At 36.6% G+C, this 23,852-nt stretch overlaps 3 protein-coding genes across 6 annotated transcripts; 1 reads left to right on the plus strand and 2 right to left on the minus strand.

The window, feature by feature from the left end:
• Positions 1–5,241: 5,241 nt before the first annotated feature.
• LOC110789650 (SAC3 family protein A) lies at positions 5,242–20,261 on the plus strand. Of its 4 annotated transcripts, none has more exons than XM_021994347.2 (14): positions 5,248–5,685; positions 5,811–5,891; positions 6,978–8,213; positions 12,848–13,279; positions 13,468–13,569; positions 13,921–14,018; positions 15,084–15,255; positions 15,625–16,125; positions 16,218–16,358; positions 16,549–16,608; positions 16,996–17,126; positions 18,730–18,863; positions 18,951–19,183; positions 19,745–20,261. In XM_021994347.2, the coding sequence occupies exons 2-14, from the start codon at positions 5,826–5,828 to the stop codon at positions 19,844–19,846; spliced, it is 3,408 nt and encodes a 1,135-aa protein (XP_021850039.2). In that variant the 5' UTR covers positions 5,248–5,685; positions 5,811–5,825; the 3' UTR covers positions 19,847–20,261. The 4 variants fall into 4 exon arrangements, with proteins under 4 accessions (XP_021850045.2, XP_021850039.2, XP_021850042.2 ...); XM_021994350.2 differs by having other exon boundaries at positions 15,637–16,125; XM_021994351.2 differs by lacking the exons at positions 5,248–5,685; positions 5,811–5,891 and having other exon boundaries at positions 7,257–7,743; positions 7,842–8,213.
• Positions 20,262–20,364: 103 nt separating this feature from the next.
• LOC110789651 (uncharacterized) lies at positions 20,365–21,151 on the minus strand. The gene has a single exon (XM_021994355.2). It carries the CDS (start codon positions 21,022–21,024, stop codon positions 20,458–20,460), a length of 567 nt encoding a protein of 188 aa, XP_021850047.1. The 5' UTR covers positions 21,025–21,151; the 3' UTR covers positions 20,365–20,457.
• Positions 21,152–21,828: 677 nt separating this feature from the next.
• LOC130465539 (glycine-rich protein 5-like) lies at positions 21,829–22,194 on the minus strand. Its single transcript, XM_056834337.1, has one exon. It carries the CDS (start codon positions 22,192–22,194, stop codon positions 21,829–21,831), a length of 366 nt encoding a protein of 121 aa, XP_056690315.1.
• Positions 22,195–23,852: the final 1,658 nt, after the last annotated feature.

Genomic DNA, 23,852 nt, shown 5'->3' on the forward strand with positions numbered 1-23,852 from the left:
AATTTAAATTCATTTTTGAAAATAATATTTCCTCTAAGAAATTTGAATATTTTCCCTCTAAAATATTTGAATATTAAATATATATTAAAAAAATGCATAAAATGATTAATAAAATGCCTAAAAATATGGGGCATTACAGCCCTTCACTCTATACTGACAGCCCTTCGAAAAGCACAATGACCAACATACTTGGGCTCTGCAAAACTCATCCGCTGTGCTATATATATGAGACCGGATTCCAGCACATCCTATTATAATATTAAGAACATGATAACACGAGTTAGTGATACTTAAAAAGCTTATTTACTGTAAACTGTGTTAACCTTTAGCCTTAACATAAAAAGACAACATTGGCATGTATTTGTAGCTAATAAATCTTGGCCGATAATTTAGCACCATTGGTTAACTCTAGGAGAGTTTCCCTTGTTCCCTGATCTGTTTCAACCGTAGCCATCTACACTTATACAATAATTACATTCGGACTATGCTAAAATCTCTAACGAATCAGTGAAATTAGTTTTAGTCATTAATAATCAGTTCCATTCAGTAAATTCAAGTGACAAAAACACGAGACTAAGGCTAAAATACAAACAATAATGTTCTCTTAGCATGACAACTATCAGCTACCAACTCTCTACTGAAAATAATAGCAGCAACAACTCCAATAGTGAGACCAGTCAAAACAACAGATTTAGCATTAAAATGATGACAGGAAAAAGGGAGGCGAACCTGGATATGGCCATGGTCTATAACAACGAGACATAGATTCGGCAAAATCATCACCATTAGCCCATGCCCATCTGACAATTTCTCAAGCCCCACCACACAAAGAGAGCTTCAATCTAAAAGGTAACATGAATTACACTGAACAAATCAAATAATTCGAATACGAGCGAAAATTTTCAAATGCTGATGAAAATTATCTACCTAGCCATGATCGATTTATCTGCCGAATAAGAAAAAATCCAACATTTTCAGAAAAAAGTAGACCAATGTCAACCACAATATGCGATCGGTTAATCTACCCAAGGGAGGATATTTGTACCCATACCAAACTACCCACTTACTTTAACTTGCGCCACGAATAAAATTTCCAGCATTGCTGATTGAATTACAAAATCCCCTAATATCAAAACTGAGATCAGATACAGACCGGTGGTTGTGAGTTGTGATGCCAATGTTCCAACAAGAATTGAATGCTAAGTATCTTTTAGTGAGGCAGAGCAATATGAACCAGCCATGAGATACACGTTACATCGGGAAAGAAAAGGCCAACCAATGTGCTCCATAGTCAGAGTGTAATCCGAATAGTATATCATGCATCGGTTCTTCAAATAAATTAACAAAAAGTGCTAACCAAGAATTAGAGAAGGAGACAAGGGGGACAGTTAACGACGGAATAACATGCAGAGTTATAAAAGTATCACTTTTTACACCAGTAAAATAAATAGAGGCCTTTAGGAGACAACAGATTCAATGATAAAAACTCAAATGCAAATCGTATAAATTGTGTCGTCATAATCAATTACAAGCAACATTCTCTCATAATGTATCTAGCTTTTCTAGCATCATTCATGAATTCCAAACACAACCAATTCCATCATTATAACAATCAAATTTCATATTTTCTGACAAAATTGTGCAATTTCACTCTAAAACATTTAGAACTGTTGTACGTCGTAGTTAATTAGGATCGAAACCCTATTTCACTAATATTAACAACACCTTAATATTTATGATCAACCTCATAACTCCTAATCTATCTATCTTTCTGCCATAATTTGTAACAAAATCACATACACAATCAATGCAATAAAAGTTAACCCATCCACCCTTTTCCTTCAATGATCACATTTTGCTGATTAAAAACAAAACAAGAAGTAAAAATAAAATTTAAACAGCAGTGAAAATAGCAAATTACCTCCATGGCAAGATCCATCAGTTCCACGGACACATTCTGAACAGCAGCGATCAAACTATTTTACAATATCCCCAACAAACCTGGCCTCCTTTTGTGTGATAAAAGCGTATGTGACTTCGTCTCCATCACCAGCACAACCAGTTCTACCAATACGATGCACATGCATATCCATATCGTTTGCAATGTCAAAATTAATGACAGACTTGATTGACTTTATATCAAGACCTGGAGCAGCGACATCCGTAGCATTTAGAGCATGGTTTGCCCCAGCTTTAAACTCATGCAGTATCTCCATCCGAGAAGCCTGATCATGGTAGCAAGTACTAAATAAGAAAGCAGTAAACCACTTAGTCCTATCGCATCACGGAGAACTACACCACTTAATCCTGATCTTTTGGCTTTTTAAAGGGTAGGGAAGTACTCCCGAAGGCGGCAAGCTAATAATTTGCTCAACTTTACCTTGTTAGATTACTGAAATACAATTATTTTATTATTAACAGCAGACACTATCCCAACCCAATTCTTTGATAAATGTAAATTAATCATGTCATATAGAAATAAACCACACAAAACAACCAAAGGGACTCTCCTCATTCCATATAAAAGTGATACGTATTGTCTCTGCTAATATTTTGGGAATCACCACTTAATGTAGCTGATCTTTCAGATATGACTATCAGTAATTATGGAACGTGATCATTAATTTAGAACAAAGGTTGTTGCATACGATTTAGGGTAATATGATGTTGGAACCAGCTTGAAATATAAATGAGGTTAATTTAGTTTATCTTCAAGCACTATAAACAGCAGCAACCAATTAGAATTGGCTTCCCATCTCCAACTATTACCACTCAAATAATGTTTGTCACACTCACACTACATAAAGAAAAGGAAGAAAGACAGTATAAATCTTTCATATAAATTCTCATGCACTAATCCTCACTGCATTTCTCCTTTAAATCAACTGATTAAACTTATAATCTAACGCCAATGCAAAGACCTACATCATCATTCAAATAGGACCACAAACACAAGCAAGCGAGTTTCTAAATTATCTGCACATAAAATATATAGAAACTAATAACTATCAAGTTCAGCTTTTTTTTAATCAAGAATCTACAAACTGTAGAGTACAAACCAAATTTAAACACACAATGACACAATTCACATAAATGAGGCTAAGAATCAGACAATGTAAACAATTTTTAAATTACTTATATGAGATTTAGCAACAAGAGAATCAACTTAAAATATACAAAACCACAACAAGGTTAGAGATACCCTGGTGATGTTTTTGTGGTTCAAGCTGACATGCTTAGATAGACGGCCAACTACAACAGCATTTGTGTCCCTTCTAAGCCTCTTCTCCCTGCAGGCTTGCATTATACGAAAAATAAAGATCAGATATAGAAATATACTAAGTAATACTAATCTGCAACCGACATTCACACAAAGGAAACCCATAAGAAATATAGCGACCGGTCATTAGGACGACAAGAAAAACATCCAACTCACTTAAGAGAATCAGGAGGAGAAACACCCTCATACACCTTCCAGTGTAGATCCATACTAACATATACTGGTAAACTTTAGATGACATAAATTATCTACTTCCTTTTCTTTTTTAGGCTTCTTAACATAAATTCGATAGTTCGTTCATAACTAAGTGATGCAACATACTTGGACAATTAATCTCATGCCACCCCTGAACATAGTGGAGAAGTGAATTCAAGATCTGATGGACAGAACCTAAATGAAAAATATAAGGAAAACTCAATTCTTGGACCATTGCAGAACCAATATACCATTGCTATGAAATATGTGAAACACTATTAGGGAACCAATGAAATCAAAGGTCATACTGTAATAGTTAGAAATTTGGTCATTCATCCAATGATAAACTGAACTATAATTCTCACAAAGACAACAAGAAGGATCCCTTTTCCTAAACAGTAACAAAAAAAATATACATCAGCAGAAATGAATGATTATAAAACCATCAGTTTTCACCCACCTAAGAACTTTTGTTTCTAAACACCCGGAAAAGGGGAACACCCTCAAATACTTCAAATTAGGCTACAAGCACACTATTTTCTAAAATTCAATTAATGGCAGCACGAGATAAAGAATAATGCTCGCGAATTAAGATTTTTTGTTTCCATGGCACAGGCGCACAGCAAGGTTAAGGGTGTGGGTATCTTTTGGGGTTTACTGTTTACTCAAAATCTCAAGAAACCTTGACCAAGGGAAACAATGCTTACTCGCGAAGGCTACCAACAAACTATTAGTTTTAAACGACAAACTGTATCAAAATCAAAATTAAACAAAATCAAACAAAATCAAAATTAAACAAAATCAAAATTACACAGAATAAAAAATAAACAAAATAAAAAATAAACAAAATCAAAATTGAACAAGATAAAAAATAAACAAAACCCAAAAAATCAAAATATCCCAATTCAAAGCAAACAACAACCCCTAAGAATAAACAACCAAAATTCAAACCAACTTTCATCATCTAAGAAAACCTAAAAACCGAATAAAACAAAATCAAAATCGGAACAACCAAAATTCAAGAACCAACTTTCATCATCTAAGAAAACCTAAAAACCGAATAAAACAAAATCAAAATCGAAGGTGCAACTACAATTAACATACCAGATACTCAATCATGAGCGAATTAAGTTGAAACTCGATCACAACATGCAATGCGGAAATTCGGACCCAGTTTCGCTTACCCCAAATGGAAAATCCGTCTTCTTCCACATGTCTGATGGCTCTCCATCGGCTTGCTGTCAGAAATATGGAAGGAGACAAATCTTCCAAGGTAGCCTTCAAATGCCATTAAATCGAAAGAAAGAAAGAACAAGGCGTTTCAGAAAACTGAACGCATTGATTGAGAGGAGAGAGAATTATGTTCACAGTGAGGGAGAAGATGCGTGGAGGGAGAAGGAGAAAGGGAAAGGGTGAGGTTTGAGGGAGAAGATGCGTGGAGGGAGAAGGAGAAAGGGAAAGGGTGAGGTTTCAGAAAACTGAATGCATTAATTGAGAGGAGAGAGAGAAAGGGAAAGGGTTAGGTGTCATCAGAACGACAGCTGGAATCAGTTGAGTCATCAATAATTAAGGGTGTTTTAGTCAGTGCACTATTCTTAAGAGAATTGGCCTTTTTTCATGAAGATTTTGAGGGTGTTGTGGGGATTAATGGAAATATTATTTGTCAAGTTTTGACTTTTTAAAGGGTAGGGATTAACATAGAAATTACTCCATATTTTTTTTTGAGGGAAAGAAATTACTCCATATCATATGATTTTAAGTTAGAAACTCAAATCCGAACCAAAAAAGCCGAACTGCCAATAGTACTCCGTATAATTTTGGTGAATCTGCAATTACATGGTTACACCCCTCGCTGCCAATTGCCATACCGCAAAACTCTCCATACGCACAGCCTCTAAGACCAAGACCCGACTCGACCTAGTCCCCGCCGAGCTCAATCGCTCTTCCCTCCCATTACACCATTCTCCCTCGCTTCTTCTTCCCCCACTCTCTTCAATTCTCTACTTCCAATTACTATTTTTTCTCTATATTTTTTTGTTTTTATTAATTTCTGCCATTAATTATCGAATTCAAAATCACCAATTTTTTTCTGTGTTTATTTCTGGATTTTATTTTTGTTTTTACTCATTTGTTTCAATTCGGATTCCTGCCTTTTCGTGTTCCACCCTTCAATTCGACAAACCCAACTTTTACCCCAGCATTAATTGAAGGTTAAGCTGATTTTCGGGAATTAGGGTTCTTATCATTCTATATTTCCTGTTTAAATTACAATCATACGAGCTAAATTAATTCGTGCTAAATTTATGTTTTTGTTTTTGGATTTATAATTGATCAGGATGATAAAGAAATAATGACGAGTGAAGGAGGTAGTGCTCAAATCGTAGCAGCAGCTACTGCTGATCCTAATTCAATTGAGGTGATTCCCCATTTTTTTGGTTATGTTTTCTGGGTTTATGTGAAATATTGCAAGGCCCAATTTTTTTTTTTTTAATTTATTTATTATGTTTTGGCTTTTCTGTCAATAAGTTAGAGTTGCTTCCAAGCAGTAACTACATTTTTATGTGGACTGTCTTTACTTTTCATTACGATTGAGCTGGTTTATGTCTTGGGGGGCGATCAAACTTGTTTATGCTTTAGAGTTTCGGTTTTGGGTTGTTGGGTTGTTACTCTTGTTATAATGGAGTTTATGCTTCTTTTTCAATGATGTTGGATGGCACTTCTTTTGATATATTAGTAGAAGACCGGAACCTTTAATCATACTGATCTGGATCTGTGTATTTTGTAATTTAATTGCATTTAGGCTTTTAGCTTCTAGCCACTGTTTCCGGGTGTTCATTCCAAATGTGCCATAGTTCCACTTATTTAAATACTAACATTGTCCTTGGGAATCATACAATTTTCTTTTGTAATCTTGCTAAAACCACTAACATTGTGAACTTGAAAACTTCAAATTCGAGCAAAGTAATTTGCGTTTCAGAAGTCAGAACTATAGTGGCATGGGTCCAGTTCTCACGACTTGTGCCCTTGCACCGATAAAGTGTTCTTGCCCTTTCTGTTTATCTATGCCTTTTGGTTGAGGCAAGCGTTTCTCCGCATATTTATGTTCTGGAGAGCTAGTCATCACATGCAGATAATTGGATTTTTACGTGCTTGTTGTGAGCTTGTGATGTTGTATAATACCCCCTTTACCCTGAATTAGTTGTCACGTTGTCCCAACCTCTTATAATTAAAGATATGACATGACTTTACAAAGATGTTATTTGTAATAGTTGTGCTATTTCTATCTATTTCCTCTTCACTTAATTTAATAAGAGCATACAGTATTCTTTTAATAATTTTTATATTTTTATTTTTATCATAAACCATTTCTTTTTTGGGAAAGATGGCAAATTTTCTGGATATCCTTAACAGCTTATGAAATATTTGACTTTGGACAGAGAAATATATATATTTCAATTGATATTAGAAAAATCCTTTAATCCGTTTTTGTTTTATCCTGAAGTATCGAGCTGAAGTAAACCAAGGGCATGCTCATCAATATTACCCGTCAGCTGCTGGGGCCACACCTGTCGCTTGGCCCATTCATGGGGGCGATAATTCAAGCTTAGGGAACGGAACTGTTCAGAATGTGAGCTACCAGTATAATCAGCATCAGCCTGCTACTGTTCAGGACGCTACAAATGTGCCGTCTATAACCTCTACGTCAACAGCATCAGGGACAGATAATGCATCACACATGTATACTAGCTATTCAACATACTCTTCTAGCACCAATCCGTATGGTTATGCAAGTTCTGAATACACCAATTACTATAGTGGTTACCAGCAGCAGTCGACTGAACCAAGTGGTTATCAGCAGCAGTCAACCCAACCAAGTGGTTACCAGCCGCAGTCAACCCAACCAAGCGGTTACCAGCAGCAGTCGACTGAACCAAGTGGTTATCAGCAGCAGTCAACCCAACCAAGTGGTTATCAGCAGCAGTCAACCCAACCAAGTGGTTACCAGCAGCAGTCAACCCAACCAAGCGGTTACCAACAGCAGTCAACCCAACCAAGTGGTTACCAGCAGCAGTCAACCCAATCAAGCGGTTACCAACAGCAGTCAACCCAACCAAGCGGTTACCAGCAGCAGTCAACCCAACCAAGCGGTTACCAACAGCAGTCAACTCAACCAAGTGGTTACCAACAGCAGTCAACTCAACCAAGTGGTTACCAACAACAGTCATCTCAACCATACACTCAAGCTACAGGAACATATCAAAACTCAGGTTCTCCTTATCAGCCTATTTCCTCATTTCAGAATACCGGGTCTTATACTGGGTCTACAACTTATCCAAGCACTTATTACAATCCTGGTGATTATCAGACGACTGGAGCTTACAATGGAAGCAGTTACAGCAGCCAGACTAACTTGTGGAGTCAAGGAAATTACGCAAATTACCCTCATCAGTATGAAAGTTATAGCAATGACACAAGCAGCGCTTATACTTCTAGTAATGTTGCTGCAACTACGGATTATCAGCAGCAGTATCAGCAATGGGCAGATTATTACAATAGTCAGACTGAAGTCACCTGTGCTCCTGGGACAGAGAATACCTCTGCTTCGGCTACAGCTGCTTTGTCGTGTCCTATTCCTGGAGTTTCTAGTGGATATGCAAATCCTGTAAGTCAGCCACAGGCAACTTATACCCTGGCATGGAAACCCGAGACCGACCCCTCTGCATTATCTTCACATCAGGTATGAGTCAAATTTTGTTATATGAAAAGATGGAACTTTTTAATTGTGAATTGTTTGGTTCAATGATATTAATTTCTTAAATTTTAGTTTAAACATCAATTTTTTTGCCAAATTGCATAACTAAATCGTGATTTAGATAAGAATTAAATCTTTAGTAACCCCTGGTAATTTATTTAGGCGATTCTTCCTCCCGAAGAGCTAACTTTATGTGGTCCTGCTACTCCAGAGTCTAGAGTCTCGACCTTTGTGTAGCTTTGATGGTCTGTATCTTTTTTTAACTTAGTAGAGAGTAAATTAGTAAAATTTTCTCTTCGTAGTAATTCTGTACTTCTCAGTTGTATCTTTTGCTAATGCTGAATGCATGCAATCTGGGAATATTAGTTTACTGCTCTGGAAAACATTTCAGTTGTGTCATTTATTTGGAAGTTACGATAGATTATCTGAAGGAGATGTGGCTTAGTTACTATAAATACCCTTCCCGCTGCCCTTCAAATTGCGTTATGAACAAGACCATCAAATAAGGTTTCTTATATTGTGATAATCTTTTGGAGCTGACTTCTTGACAAGTATGTTTTGATCTGCTTCAGTATTTGTTAAGCTGTTACTCATGCCCCATAGGAGCAACATCCGTAAAGGTAAAAAGAGTATAACCATGTATATTACTCCCCCTGTTCTTAAATATTAGTCCTATTTTGATTGTTTCACCCGTTTCAACTCAATATGTAAACGTAAATATCTCCAAATGCGTATGTTAAAAAATCATAAAGTTTTATATTGTGAATCTACACATTGAGATGAATAAAACAATATCTTACACAAATATGTTTTGAAATACGTATTAGAAAGAAATTTGAAGATTCTCTTCAGTTGTGAATAATATCAAGATTCCAAATGTGACTAATATTCGAGAACATAGGAAGTACGTCTTTGATACTAGATTGACGATGGATTATTGCATAGTTAGAAACTTCTTATATACTAACAATTATGCTTAAAATGGGTTTAGGATTTCTTGATGTTGCACTTTTGACTACAGCTGGGAAAATCTGACACGTATGAACCGGACACAAAAAAGCGGGTTAGTGTTAAGGTTTATGACCCGTTTAATTAAACGCGTCAACACGACACGACACGTATGATTAAATGGGTCGGGTTATTGTTGAGAATCTCAACACGAAACTGACATGACTTAAACCGCTTAAGAAAAACAACATAATTTAATGTATTTGGTTATAAACCATTTATAATGGAGCCAACTTTATCGAACAAACATGACACTAACCGGCCACGAAAAGCTCGGGCTAGTTTCAAGAGTTTCCCACACGAAACTTTATCGAACAAACATGATACTAACCAGACACGAAAAACTCGGGCTAGTTTCAAGAGTTTCCGACACGATTAGTTAAACGGGTCAACATCACACGACACATTTATTAAGTAGGTCGGGTTAGTGTTGAGGTTTTCCAACTCGTTTATATACAACATTACAACATGGAAACGAAGTCATGACCCGACACGACACGTTTGCCAGCTCTACTTTTGACTATAGAATCTAACGGTTTTAATCCTTTTTGAAATTTCCTAGGCTGTCTTCATCGTTGCTTTTGTATTTTCTCATTTTGCACTTCTTGTTGCATTTGATATGTATTTTCCTCCGGAATATAATGTTTGTGATTAGGAAATCAGATGGGCGTTGGGAGTCGTGGGCGTGTTGGTAATCCTTGTGGTATCTACACGTCATCTGTGATTTTATGGGTTCATATTGAATTAAAATTAATGGTTCTACCATTCTATATCATTAAAGATGCTTATTTGGGCTTGGGGTGAAGCTTAAGGAAGATGGATGTTTCTATGGTAAATGAGGAGAGTTTTGTTCTTGTCCACTTCTTTGCAAGTGATTAAAGAAGAAAATACTAGTTATGTTTCTCCTCTGCATGGTGCACCAACATCTACTTAATGTATCTCATTAGTGACCCTCTCTTCTGAGGACCATGTTCATACTTGTGCCTGATCACTTGCCTTTGGAGTTTAGGTTACAATAAAATCTGATATCATTTCTTACTGATGAGACATTTTAGGAAGCCTAACTAAAAAACCCGGACCCCTTCCTCGTTGGTGTCAAGTCCGGCTTGTTAGGTGATATCTTGTAGAATCAACTTCCCAACAATGTACATTTTTATATTATTGCCAAACTTCTTGTTTACCCATACCATAAAGTTGAAGAGGGACAAATAATGTCAAGTAATACTAAACAAGGAGGAGTGAGTAAGAGTGATACAAAGCCAAATTCTTCCGACACATCTTCCTCTTGTAAACTCTCTCAACCATGGAACTCAAAAGGAGTATCCTTGAACCATTTCCTAGCCAGGATTAGGAAGATCCGGGATTGCAAAACGAGGAAAACCTAGCAGGGATATTAGGCTGCAGAATCCAGATTGATACCATAAACATCTGACAAATGTTGGCATTGGAGGCTCAAAAATCTGATGTGGTGAGGATATTGGGTTCTTTATTTAAATATTTGAAAGGCATGAGGGTTGGGTTCTTTAGTGAAGCTTTAATATATAGGACTAAGATCGTGTGATTCCTATTATTGTTGGGGATTGTATTGAGGAGAGGTGAGTGGGATGTAAGTTGTATTGTTTTAGCTTCTGTATCAAGCCTCAGGTTTTTGGAAAATCATGAAAGCCAAACTGTATTTTGCTAGAACTAAAAGAAAATTTTATTGACATCCAAGATTTCGGTTTTTCCACAACAGCATAATTTAGTTTGTCAAACCGGACAATTTGGATGCTTAGATTTTTTATTCAAGAGATGGTACATCGGTATTAGTGAATATCTGTGTTCCGTCTATTATTCTATGCTATCTTTGTATTTGTAAAATATTTATGTATACAAGTATGAGACGAGAGGAGTATAAGGGTTGTAAGAATGTAAAATACATGAATAAATGAGAATGAGACTATGCAATGCATGAGAAAGAAAAAGGCTCCTCCCCCATTCCCCATTCCCCATTCCCCTTACCCAATCTCCAATCTTTCTGTGCCTTCTGCTTTTCTCCACGTGTTGATGGGACCATTGAAGTTTGTGAGATAAGGCTAAGTGAGGTGTTAATGAGATTTAAATCCTCAAACTGTATCTCTTAGCTCTCTTCTCCTGTGATCTCATTCTCATCAATCATGATGCAACACATCAATGACATGAAGTTTAGAGAGGTAAACTTCATTTTTTTTTTCAAGGCATGGTTAGTGCTGGGCGCTGAAGATGCTTAATTTCACCTGCTTATGTGTCTCCTTTTTTGTTTTAAAGCTACTCTCTTCTGTTATGACCCACATCCTTTATCCGACCTCACCCGCCGTTGTTTTGGAACTGCCAGGGCTTTTGCAGAATAGAGTTTGGTTCTGGGTGATTGGTGTCAAAAGTTGTGACAAACTTTATCTGATGGAGGAGCTAGTCGTCATGTTCTCTGTGGGTGGACTACAATGTGCCTATAAAATTTACAACTTCTCTAGTTTGCTGTCAAATACTTGTAACTCCGTATATTGTTCTATTTTGCCAAAATAAAAGTGTTTCTAAGAATTAGATAATGAAGTTGACCTAAATTTTAGTTTTCCAAAGGCCTTATATTGTTTGTGTTACTGCCTGGTATTTCCTCTTTCTATCAGATAGGCAGACTTTTGCACAAAACGGCTTCTCAGTACTTAGTTACTTACTTTAGAGATCACAAAAAACAAAAAAAAACTCATTTGATGAAGGGAATCATTTTGACCACAGTCCTAGTCTCTAGACATAATATATGAGTCTAGGAAGGTGAGAGTTACATTGCCAGGATGTATCTCTTCTACGAAATGTTCGTATGAAGAGATTGGCAATAAGTTACGGGTTAGGGTCTGGACCTAAAAATTTAGGTCTGGCATCAGCTGAAAAAAAATATTAAGTGTGAAGGCTGAAGACTATTCCGTGATTCCTATCCCATCTTGATTCTTGTTTGTATGAATGAGTCTCTTTAATAGAACAAATTTGACCTTGCTTTTATATATAAAAAGAATGAGTTTTTATCAATAATATAAGAAAGTACAATATGCAAGGATGCATATTAGTAGTATCGCCAATACCCTACTAAATTGTGCATGCTTCCATAGTTGTGCGGACTGGGGGTTGCTTCTTTTTGCTCTGTTTCTATTTTTGGGAGGGTATTGGCAATACTACTAATATGCATCCTTGCGTATTGTACTTTCTTATATTATTGATAAAAACTCATTCTTTTTATATATAAAAGCAAGGTCAAGTTGTGCATGCTTCCATAGTTGTGGGGACTGGGGGTTGCTTCTTTTTGCTCTGTTTCTATTTTTTGGGGTTTTTGAAGGGGTACCAAACTTCTCCTGTTGGTGCACTAGACATGCTTATGAATCAGTGCTAGTATACCATGATTTGTAGCCTGCTAAGCTCAGTTGAATAATGTTGTAATTGGTATTCTGACTTTTCTCAGTATATTCTTCTGAATGCCGTAAGGTGTTTCATGTGTTCTGTTCGCACTTACAATAAAACATTGCATTTCTGTGGCGTGTGTTTAATGTTTGTTTTCGATGTTACTTAAATTCTAATTAAGTTCATTCTTCTTGTTGTCTTGCCAGACAAGCAGTACAGCAGGTACATATAATGATTACTGGAAACATGCAGCTCAAGCTTACCAAAATCAGCATGCTTCTAATTTGCAGTCAAATTTTCAGAAGCCTTTAGATGTAAGCCATTCTCATCCTAGTGTTCAGGATCAGCAGCAGACTCTAGCAACACAGCCACAGTTACCCAATTCATTGTATACCGAGGTGCAACAGACTTACCCACAACCCTTGCAACCCCATACCCCAGCCGATACACTCAGGGTAAGCAACCTTCAGATTCCAACAAATCCTAGAATTGCCTCAAATTTGGCTTTGGCTATGCCAAAAACTATTAAAGATACCGTCACATCAGGTGTAACAGCAAAGCCTGCCTATGTTAGTGTCTCATTGCCAAAACCAACCAACAAGGTTCTCTCTAGTAGTGCTTCTGATTCAAATCCGAAGGTAAGTTCTTTTTCCTTTAATCTTTTTTGCTTCCTGCCTTGATTAGGCCAGGCCCCCTTTTAAAACGGTCTTTATGATACAAGATGGATAACTTCTGTGTCTGTAATTTACATTTATTGTATGTGTTGATCAGTAATCTGTCCCTGAACCTTTTCTTCAAAATTTACGTTTCTTTTACTGTTATGCAGCCTGGAATATTCCCAGCAGCACTTCGAGGTTATGTAGAGAGGGCCTTAGCTCGTTGCAAGGATGAAAAACAAAGAGCTGCTTCTCAAGAAGTCATGAAGGAGGTGAGCCATATACTATAGGAAATTTTACTTGATGAGTTCTATTTTACAATCTCTGTTGCAGGTGTACAAATTGTGAAATTGTTAATATATTTTTCAGAAAAGATCGTACGGACATTTTTTTGGGGTCTTATGTTTCATCAGTAAACACTTTGGTCAAGCATTGTATTTGATAGATTTTCCACTTGGGCTGAGATGGATTCTTAATTTGGTAGACTAATATGCACTGATGAGCTCACTACATTTCTGTATTACTGGAAGATCCATAATATCGCATACTATAAGCTATTTAGTTCCTGTAGAATTTCTTTTTAGGTGAAACATAATTTTATTTTTGATGTTTTAATACTCCAGATAATCACTAAAGCAACTGCTGACGGAACACTTTACTCGCGCGACTGGGACACTGAACCCCTTTTTCCTCTACCTGATACGAGCACTTTGAATATTGAGTGTGTTTCTCTTCTTTCACTTGGATTTACATCTTGTAATTTTGATATTGTTAAATTTATGTGTCAATTTTTTTTTACTGCTGTTTCAACTGGATTGCTGTTTGTGGTTTGTCCTTGTTCAGCCTGGCTGGTTTGCAGTCTGCATTGTTTTGTGAAGTTTAAGTCATCATTTAGGCTTGCATGGGACTGATAATGTGGTTTAGCTCTTCTTCTTACATTCCTTTTTCCTGTAATTCTCATGAAAAATTGAAAATTAAATTTGTTAGAGGGAATCGAGAAGGGGGAGGGGGTTGTCTTTTTTTTTTCTACGATCTTTGGTTCTTTGAAGTTCTATGTTATCAAGTGAAGGATATGGCAGAACCTCAAGTTCTCAAATATAGAATACTTATCAACTAATTAATTCCTTGTCAATCTCTGCTGTACTTTGTTGGTCCGGGGAGTCGGGGTTACAGTTGGTAATGGTAAAAATCCATCAAACATATATTAGGGGTAAGGTTATTTAATAAGGTTCCGTAATCCTGATACGAAAAATTTACAAGAAAGTCTGCCCTTGGATTGAATTGTTTGAGTTCAGGGCACGTAAACTTGTGGTGGTTTTCAGGGGGATGCTCCTACTATGTTATTATAAACCATCCTAATTTTAAGGGAGGGGGTGGGTACTTGGTTTTCTGGTCATTTCCCGTTTTTAGTATCTGTTGTGCATTTCTTGCTCTATCTCCTCTGCGATCAAACACTCAAAGTGCATTTGTTATGATAAAGTATATTGGATTATATTATTATCATTATCATGTCAGCTGATTATTCATTGAAACTGATAAAAACTTTAATGGTTACATGAACTTTTTGAAGATTACTTTTATCATTTCCTTATTGCAAGTATATACATATATATTGTCTCTGAAACATTCGTTCAACATTTCCTGATTTCATCCTATGAGCATGTTCCACTTCCTCGGTGTCAATGTATTGATGAGCTTACTTGTAAAGTGGTAGTCAGTGTTCACCTTTTCTGAATAAAGGGTTTCTAATCGTATGTGTATATTGAATTGATTTGCTTCTTTGCAGACAAAGTGCGGCACCAGTTTTGTCTTTGTCTGCATTTAAAAGAAGTCCTAGTAGACGAGCTAAAAGTAGGTGGGAACCTTTACCAGAAGATAAACCAATTGAAAAACTGACATCCACCTATCAAGATTCTGCTAGACCTGTATGGGCTAATTACAATGGAAGGGATCACAAGGTATCTTGCTGACCTAGTGTTCTCTGTTCATTTAGCTGTAGTAGGTCTTTCTCAATTTCTCCCCAGCTTCCTTTTTAGCCTGTGTTGATCAAAAGGCTTTTCTGTCTTTGGCAAAACATACTGCTAGAGCAATGCTTAGTATATGTACATTGTAAAGTCTACATAGAAGGAACGTGAGTGAGGTTCTATACACAAGATGAACCTTGTCACCATCTCTTCTATGTAAATTTTTGATGTACTGGAACCAAAGGGATTGCGTTCCGATAACTGGATGGATTTGATAAGATGACTCACATGTTTTGCAGTGCTGCTATAGCAATGTTTAAATATCTATCTCCTTTCCCCTTTGTTCATAATCAGTTTTATCAGTTTTCTCTGCAGTCTGTTGCTGGAAAGTCCGAGAGAAAGGATGCAACTTTCAGTAGATTTTCTACTGTGGACCAGACTAGTACTAGTAGAAGTGCCCACAGGCCTAATAAAAGACAGCGTTTTAGTAATGACTTGAGTGCTACCGAGAATGGTGATGCCTCAAGTGATAGTGACAAGGAACAAAGTTTGACAGCACACTACTCAGGAGCAATCACACTTGCCAACTCACCAGAGGAAAAAAAGAGACGTGAGAGTCGTTCCAGGCGTTTCGAGAAAGGTAATGGACAAAGAGCCGAGAATCGTTTTAGACCAAAGAACGCTGGTGTTGGAAATTATTTGTATTCTAGAAGGGCCACTGCTTTGGTTCTTAGCAAAACTTTTGAAGACGGAGGTTCCAGGGCTGTTGAAGATATAGACTGGGATGCCCTTACTATTAAGGGTACTTGCCAAGAAATTGAGAAACGCTATTTGCGACTTACTTCTGCACCTGATCCATCAACTGTAATACTTTTTCCCACACTCCATCTTTGTCTACAGTATGTCAGTGGCAAATTTGTGTTTAACAGTATTAATGAACAATGTGGTGTCTTCAGGTTAGACCCGAGGAAGTTCTAGAGAAGGCTTTGCATATGGTTCAGAGTTCACAGAAAAATTATCTTTACAAATGTGATCAGTTAAAATCAATTCGTCAAGATTTAACTGTGCAGAGGATACGTAATGAACTAACAGTAAAGGTATGTCAATATGTTCTATGCACCTTTAAATCAAGCACCATGAGTCCATGAATTGTTCAGGACGATGTCATTGTTGCTTCAGTAAGTTGGTTTATAATCTTTATAATTTGAGTTTATTTGAATCAAAAGTGTTGTTGTGTGGTTTTGTCTGAACTTCTGAATCTTATCTTTTTCATGATGTATGGACCAGGTCTATGAAACACATGGTCGACTTGCTCTTGAATTTGGGGACTTGCCAGAATTTAATCAGGTTGGTCTTTGTGCAATGGTGAGAAGATTGGTTATTTTCTTTTTTAGTTAAGGTTGTTATAGCTTTCCGCATGGCATGATCAGTGTTTGTTCTGCTTGTGTAGAAGTCTAAACTGCTATAGGCTATAGAACTCACTATCGGTCTAAGAAACAGATAGGCGAGACAATCAGAGTCCGTAATCTCGAGTTCGGTGTAGTGTGTGTGTGTTCCCCTCATCTTCCCTTTTCTAATAATTTGGTCTCTGTTCTCAAGGATGTTTTGCTCTTCACGGATGGGGTTTTCTGTTGATTGTTAACAACTTACAGTTGTCTGGTTCAAATGATAAATTTTACTCTGATATTTTATCTTAAGATAAAAAGATGAGCTGGGTTGTTGGTTTGCTTGCAGTCTCAATCACAATTGAAATCCCTGTACGGTGAAGGAATAGCAGGTTGCCACATGGAATTTTCTGCTTACAATTTACTTTCTATCAGCTTACTGTCCAATAACAGGAAAGATCTCCTATCTTTGATGTCAAGGTTAGTGAAATTTTTGAAATTACTGATGCCTGTACCTACTTCCATTTTAAGTCTAAAACTGCTATGGAGTATAGGACTAAGTATTAACACATATAAGTGGGATAATCCGGTTTTAATGCAGTGCATGCGTGTGATTTCCCCTTTTGTCACCACTTATTTATTTTATAAAATTTGATCCTCATTCTCAAGCATGTTTGTTCTCTATGGATGAGTTTTCTGTTACCTTCCTGTCGCTTTAGTGACTTGCAACTGTGTAGTTCCAAACCATGTAGTTTTATATTTTTGCGATGTATGATATTTGCTAATTGCAATACATCCCTCTTTTAATTTCTCCTTTTGGGGTAAAAGACTTGTTTAATTGTCCGATGCAACAAATTGCATGTCAGTGCGTATTGCGTATTATGTTCTTTTATTGGATTCTTCTGTGTTTTCTGCTATCTTTCCCTCTGGACTTCTGGAGTGATTATTTCTTGGACCAATGTTCCTACCTATCACAACAATTGGCAATCACTCTTCTAAAGACAATTGTTAATCGCCTTTTAGGTTGAGATGTGCGAGTGTTGGCCCATAACACAATTATTTTTTCTCCCAGAAGGTAAGATGCTTGATTATGTAGTAAAGAATTCATAGTATGTGCCTAAGGAAATCGTTTAAGTGATCATTGTGCTCTTGGGAGGATCTTCCTCGGGCTCATTGGGGCCTGACCCCTAAACTTTTTTTTTTCTTTTTAGTTATTTCTCATAATCAACCTTGTGTACGTAATTATTAAGAAGTGGAGATAAAGTAAATAGACTTGCATAAAATTGATACAATTTTATAACGTCTAACTAGTGAACGTGGCACATGTACTTTCTTAGGATCTTTTTAATACACATGAATGTGTGATGTTAAGGCCAAAATTCTCCTCTTAATTTTTCCTCCCACCTCACCCAAAACTTTCTACCATACCATGACAACCCGCTCAATTTATCTGCAACACTAAACAAAGGGAAATTTGAACACCAACAAAAACAGTATTTGTGGATTTCATTGACCATTTTGTCCGAGGCTGGAGTTCAGTGCTAATTACTATCTTGTGAGACCATAATTTCTTATTAACTTGTTGGCAACCCATTAGTACAATCTCCTTTACTTGGAACATAAGCTAATCAACCCCTAAAATAAATTTAAAAGGGAGATAAAGCGTCTCTTGCCCATTTTCTGAAAATATTCTCTAGAAACTTGGAAACCGAGTATATCTATGGCCAATTTGCGTGATATTATGGAAAATGGAAGACAAATTTACAAATTGTACTAGTTTCAATTCAGGCCCATTGTTTATTCCTGAAAACAATGAGTCAAAATCAATTGAACTTAAATTATCACCTCCCTATGAAGAACACGGTGCTGAAATTATCTACTCTACTTTTTTGGGGATGGGGGGTGGAGATGTATCACATGTATGTGGATAATCTTTTCTTGCAAGTCAATGCTGAGAGTTTGGGTTTTCATCTGTTGGTTGGTGGTGCCACAAACTTTTTGTCTGGTTTCTTGCATCCATTTTTAGCTTAGCTTTCATGTTTATGTCTAATGCCGAGGTATGTTCGCATCATTTGAATGGCAGATTATCTGATGAAACTAAAAAGCATGAAGCTGTGAAGCATGCACTCTCAGTTAGGTCGGCTGTTACATCAGGAAATTATGTCTTGTTTTTCAGACTGTATAAGTCAGCACCTAATTTGAACACTTGTCTCATGGGTATGTTGTATGTGTAATCTCCTCTTTCAAGTACAGTTCAGTTTAATCTTTATTATGAAGTGACAGGGTATGCTCGTCATTTGACAGATCTCTGTGTAGAAAAAATGCGTTTCGAGGCTGTGAAATGCATGTCTCGAACTTATCGACCTACAATTCCTGTTTCTTATGTTGCTCAAGTTTTGGGATTCGCAAGTGCACCTGAAGGTGAAGGAGGTGATGAGGGAGATGTGGATGGATTGGAGGAATGCATGGAATGGTTAAAGGCACATGGTGCATGTCTTATTGAGGATAATAATGGTGAAATGATGGTTGATGCAAAGGTATGGTTCCTTGTACAGTTAATTATCTTCTACATAATTTTTTTTGAAATTAGATTTTCAACCCGAGCTAGGTTCATATTGGCTTGTAAGATCTGGAGCCGAGCTGAGCTCCAATAGATCGTCAGTTTTGTTGACTCAGCTCATTATCATCCCAACCCCCTACATGGATCATTGTTAACTCTAGCAGTATGTCAGCTGTAGCAGTTTTGATTTCTAGTAGCCAGTCTATGGCAATGCAGTCTTATGATACGTTGTACTGGTTTTGTTAGTGTCGGTCTTCCACTTTTCATTTTCTTGCACTGTTTGCATTACTTAGTTTCTAAATTCTCATTTTCTGTTAAAATTTTGCGTCATTATTTGCTATTACAAGCTGGCTGTTTGACACTCATCCACTACTTTGCCTTGGTTTTCATTGTTCATTTGTTTGTGGTGTAGATTTTTAGAAAATAAAAAGTTATGCTGATAGTCCAAGTCCTAGTTTAGTTATTTGATGCAATGAAGTCTTTATTTGAAATAGGTCTTCTTCTTCTTCTTCTACTCAATTGCTGGTGTTGTGTACAGGTCTCCTCGTCTAGTCTCTGCATCCCTGAACCTGAAGACGCTGTAGCTCATGGAGATGCCAATCTAGCTGTGAATGATTTCTTCACTCGAGCATCCACTTAACTTTTCTGAATTCTGATACTAAGAAATTTTGAGAAAGCATGATGAAAATATTCATCAACATTACCAATTGATAAGGGAAAAAATCATCATTAAAAGGGCAGGACTAGAGTTTTAGAAAGTCTAGGCCTCTGATGCTGATTTTGGTGTTGGAATACACAGACAGCGTTGGGCGCTGGAGATAGAGAATCTGGCACAAGCACGCGAGTGGCTTGTATAGGCAAGCAAATTGATTCGTTGAAGATTAGTCTGTAACGTACGTGTTAGCGATTGTAGTTATAACATCAATTCATTCTTGTTCCGAGCAAACCGTACATATAGGCAACAGAAGAAGTAACACGAATAAGCTGGTTGGTTATCCATGTATCTTGTGTAATATTTTGCCAATTTTGGTTCTAAGTTTTAGCTATTTTCTCTCCTTTCTCCTCTATGGCTTTTGTGTTCAATAGTATACCAGTCTTTTAAATCTCAGATATATTGAATTCGTGTATTCCATATTTCTAAACTTAACACTTTCGATATAAAAGCAAAAACTTTATTTAAACATTGTTTTATATCATAACTATAACACTTTAATTTTATCAATTTACAACAAAAAATAATCAATTAATCAATCATTGTTTAGCATCATTTTGAGGCCAAACACTGATCTTTTCTTTCTCAAACTTCAAATACAAGGCAGTTACAGCAGCCATAAAATAAATCTGAACAAACACTATTTCTGGTTTATGATACTTTATCACACTCTTCCCCGTTGCCAATTCCACCAACAATAAGGCTGCCAATCCTAGCCCAGCGAGCCGCCCATTAACCCGCTCAGTAAACGGGCTGAACCCAAATTCCACCTTCAAACCGCCTGAAATCGGTTCTTTTAACGGAACCGGGGGTAGGAAAACCCCGTTTCCGGTGGACTCGGATTCGGCCCTTTGGTTTCCCTTCTTTGTCTTTCGAATTTCGGCTTTTTTACCGGTTCCGGAACGGTACTTGAGTCGCATTTGGGAGATCCGGGAGTCAAAATCATCGGAAGGTTGTGGGTCGGATTCCGGCTGAGGGTCTGGGTCAGAGGTGGCTTTGGGGATGAAGGAGAGATGGGGTTGAGTTGGGTTGGGCCGGGTTGGAGAGTGGAGGAAGAGGTGTGGGCGAGGAGAATTGCAGAGGAATTGATGGGATGCCATTGTCATTTGTGAATTGCTGATAGATTAGAATTGTGATGGGGTTTTGGGTGGATGTTTGGTGTTTTTCCTTTGTCCAGAATTTTGTGGTGGATAAGGTGCTTTGTGGGCGATGTTTGATCTTAGTTTGAAACAAACTTTGTGAGATTGACCCGTATCAGATTATCCGTTTTAAATTATTTATTTAAACTCGAAAATTAGTTTTGGCTGATGTATGATAGAGTCCATGACCTTTTATTGAATTAGGGTTGAAAATAAAGATGAATGGATCCAAATTTAGGCAAACTCGATCACACCGAAATCAATTGATAATTTGATATGAATCACATATTAGTTATGCGTTGTTATTTTTAGTTAATCTGAGCTGAACTGAATGTTCCTGAATTGAATATTACTTAACAAATAATAATAATAATAATAAATAGCTAATACTTCATCCGTTTGTTTTTACTCGCAACGTTGATCACTTTGATCATTAATATCTTAAATTTTCTTTAAGCAAAAATTTTAAAAAAGATGATATTTTGAAAATACACATTGAGACGAATCTAACAAGATCCCAAATAGATATGTTTTATCTTACGTATAAATCACGAATAATAGTCAAAGTTGAATATGTGAATAGTGTACTAAGTCCAAACGTTGCAAATAATAAATACGAGTAATAAATTTTGTGTATCGCTATTCGACGTCCTAACCCGTTAAAAACGCCCGCGTATTTGACTTGAAAGGACAATTGTGTTATAAAAACTACCCCACATATTCACAATTTACCACAAACTTTCACCCTCTTTCTTTCTCCGGTATCGGAATTTAGTTTCCGGCAAAAATTCCGGGCAGCCACCACCTCCCATCACCACCACCTTCCCCTTCACCAAACCCCTCCCCACCACGAAGCCCACCACCCTCCCCTTCACCACACCCCTCCCCGTGACCACTGCCACCACGTAGGCGGTTGAACTCACCGGCACTCCTCCCAACACCACCACCATCCTGTTCCCCCCCTTTGCACCACCATTTTCTTCCTCGCGCACCTCCTCTTCCCGAGTCCACCACCACCATCCTCTTCCCCACCTCACCACCACAAAGCGCGACACCACCACAAGCAATACAAGGACCGTTCCCCCAAGGTCGACGACGCTCCTCCACCGTCGTGGTCGTCGGCCATGTGGGCACCATAGTCGCCAGAGGTTCGAATTTTTATTTTTATTTTTTATTGTAGTGTATGCTAAAGTGCCGCCCAGATATGGTGTGGCGACCATGGTGGCTCGCCCAGAAATGGCGGAACCCACCATGGCTCAGCCGCAGATCTGGGGTGGGTGCCGCTTATTTTGGGCGAGCCACCATGGCTGCTACCTACTTATACTTGGCGGCATTTCACATTTTTAAAAAAAATAAATTGTTTTTAAATTTAAATTTCATTATTGTTAAATAATTTATAAATTCTGAGAATATACAAAAAAAAAATATAAATTCTTTTAAATATAAATTTTGAAAATATAAATTCTGAAATAGCAGTTATAAAATAAAAAAAAAAAAATTCTTTTAAATTTAAATTTAAATTTCATTATTGTTAAATAATTTATATATTCTGAAAATATTTTGAAAATTAAATAAATTTGTTAAATTATATCTTTGTAAAAATCTGAAAATAAAAAAAAATTATTTGTTAAAATTATTTGTTAATATTTTAAAAAAAATCTTTGTAAAAATATGAAAATTATAAAAGTTAATATGTGTTAAAATATTATTAACCTATTTATATGTATGAAATATAATTAATTTAAAAATAAATATTTAGTTATTAAATTTATTGACATGTTTAAATAAGATAATTAAAATAATTGTTTAATTAATGACATGTTTATTTGTTAAATGTTAGTAAATTATATGTTTAATTATATAATGGCATAGAAAATAACTAAATGATAATGTGTAATTAATAAAGTCTTATAATATAACATTTTTAAATATGTGTAATTATATATTTAGTTATTTATTTTTGTAATTTAATTTCATGTGCAAAATTAAGAAAATGGTGTTTAAATTATGAATTCAATGTACGTTATATATAAAAATTGTTAGTTATGTTAGCGCATGAATGAATTAATTAGTTATTTAATATTGTTAATATATATAAAAATTGTTAGTTATATTAAATGTGAATTTAATGTTTAGTTTTTATAATAGGTTCCTAACACCGCAGTTCCATTTCCTGATTACGGTGGTGACGGTGTCGATTATAGCGATCGATTCGTGACAAATGAAATATTTGATGGTTTTGAGAACGCATCGAAATGGGCAAGGGAAGTAGCTATCGGATTAGGATTCATCTTGGTAGGTAGCTCGTACAAAAAGAAGCAAAAAGATGGTCGAATGTACCGGTACTTGAAATACGACCGTGGAGTGCCTCCTCAAGCCGTATCCACACTCGTAGTCATGTTCTCCTCCTCATCATCCAATCCAAATCCATCTCTCTCCCTTCTAATTGAAGCATTTATACAACGACTTCGGGTATGCCTAGCTCCAGAACCGTCAACGACATTATCAACATCATAGCTAAGTGAACTCTGAACAATTTTCTATTATTATCAAATGTGAAACGTATTAGCTAGTTTCTCAATTCTGGGCGGCACAAGGAATTAATTAAAAAAAATCATAAACTAACCTCTTGCATTAGCGAATCAGGCGGAGGCTGGGACGGCGGGCCCATTGGAGCGCCCTTGACAATTCTCTATTATTTAACATGCGTGAAATGTGTTAGCTAGTTTCGCATTTAAATTTTAGGCTCATTTCAATAATATAATATTAACATAATTGTTTTACATTTTCATAAA

This window comes from Spinacia oleracea, chromosome 1, assembly GCF_020520425.1.
Source record: "Spinacia oleracea cultivar Varoflay chromosome 1, BTI_SOV_V1, whole genome shotgun sequence".
NCBI classification, from domain to species: Eukaryota; Viridiplantae; Streptophyta; class Magnoliopsida; order Caryophyllales; family Amaranthaceae; genus Spinacia; species Spinacia oleracea.

Coding starts and splice junctions, on each gene's coding strand:
- LOC110789650 (XM_021994347.2), top strand. CDS start 5,826: ATGACGAGTGAAGGAGGTAGTGCTCAAATCGTAGCAGCAGCTACTGCT. Junction 16,359..16,548: donor GTAATGAACTAACAGTAAAG/GTATGTCAATAT, acceptor TGTATGGACCAG/GTCTATGAAACACATGGTCG. Junction 19,184..19,744: donor AAATGATGGTTGATGCAAAG/GTATGGTTCCTT, acceptor TGTTGTGTACAG/GTCTCCTCGTCTAGTCTCTG.
- LOC130465539 (XM_056834337.1), bottom strand. CDS start 22,194: ATGGTGCCCACATGGCCGACGACCACGACGGTGGAGGAGCGTCGTCGA.
- LOC110789651 (XM_021994355.2), bottom strand. CDS start 21,024: ATGACAATGGCATCCCATCAATTCCTCTGCAATTCTCCTCGCCCACAC.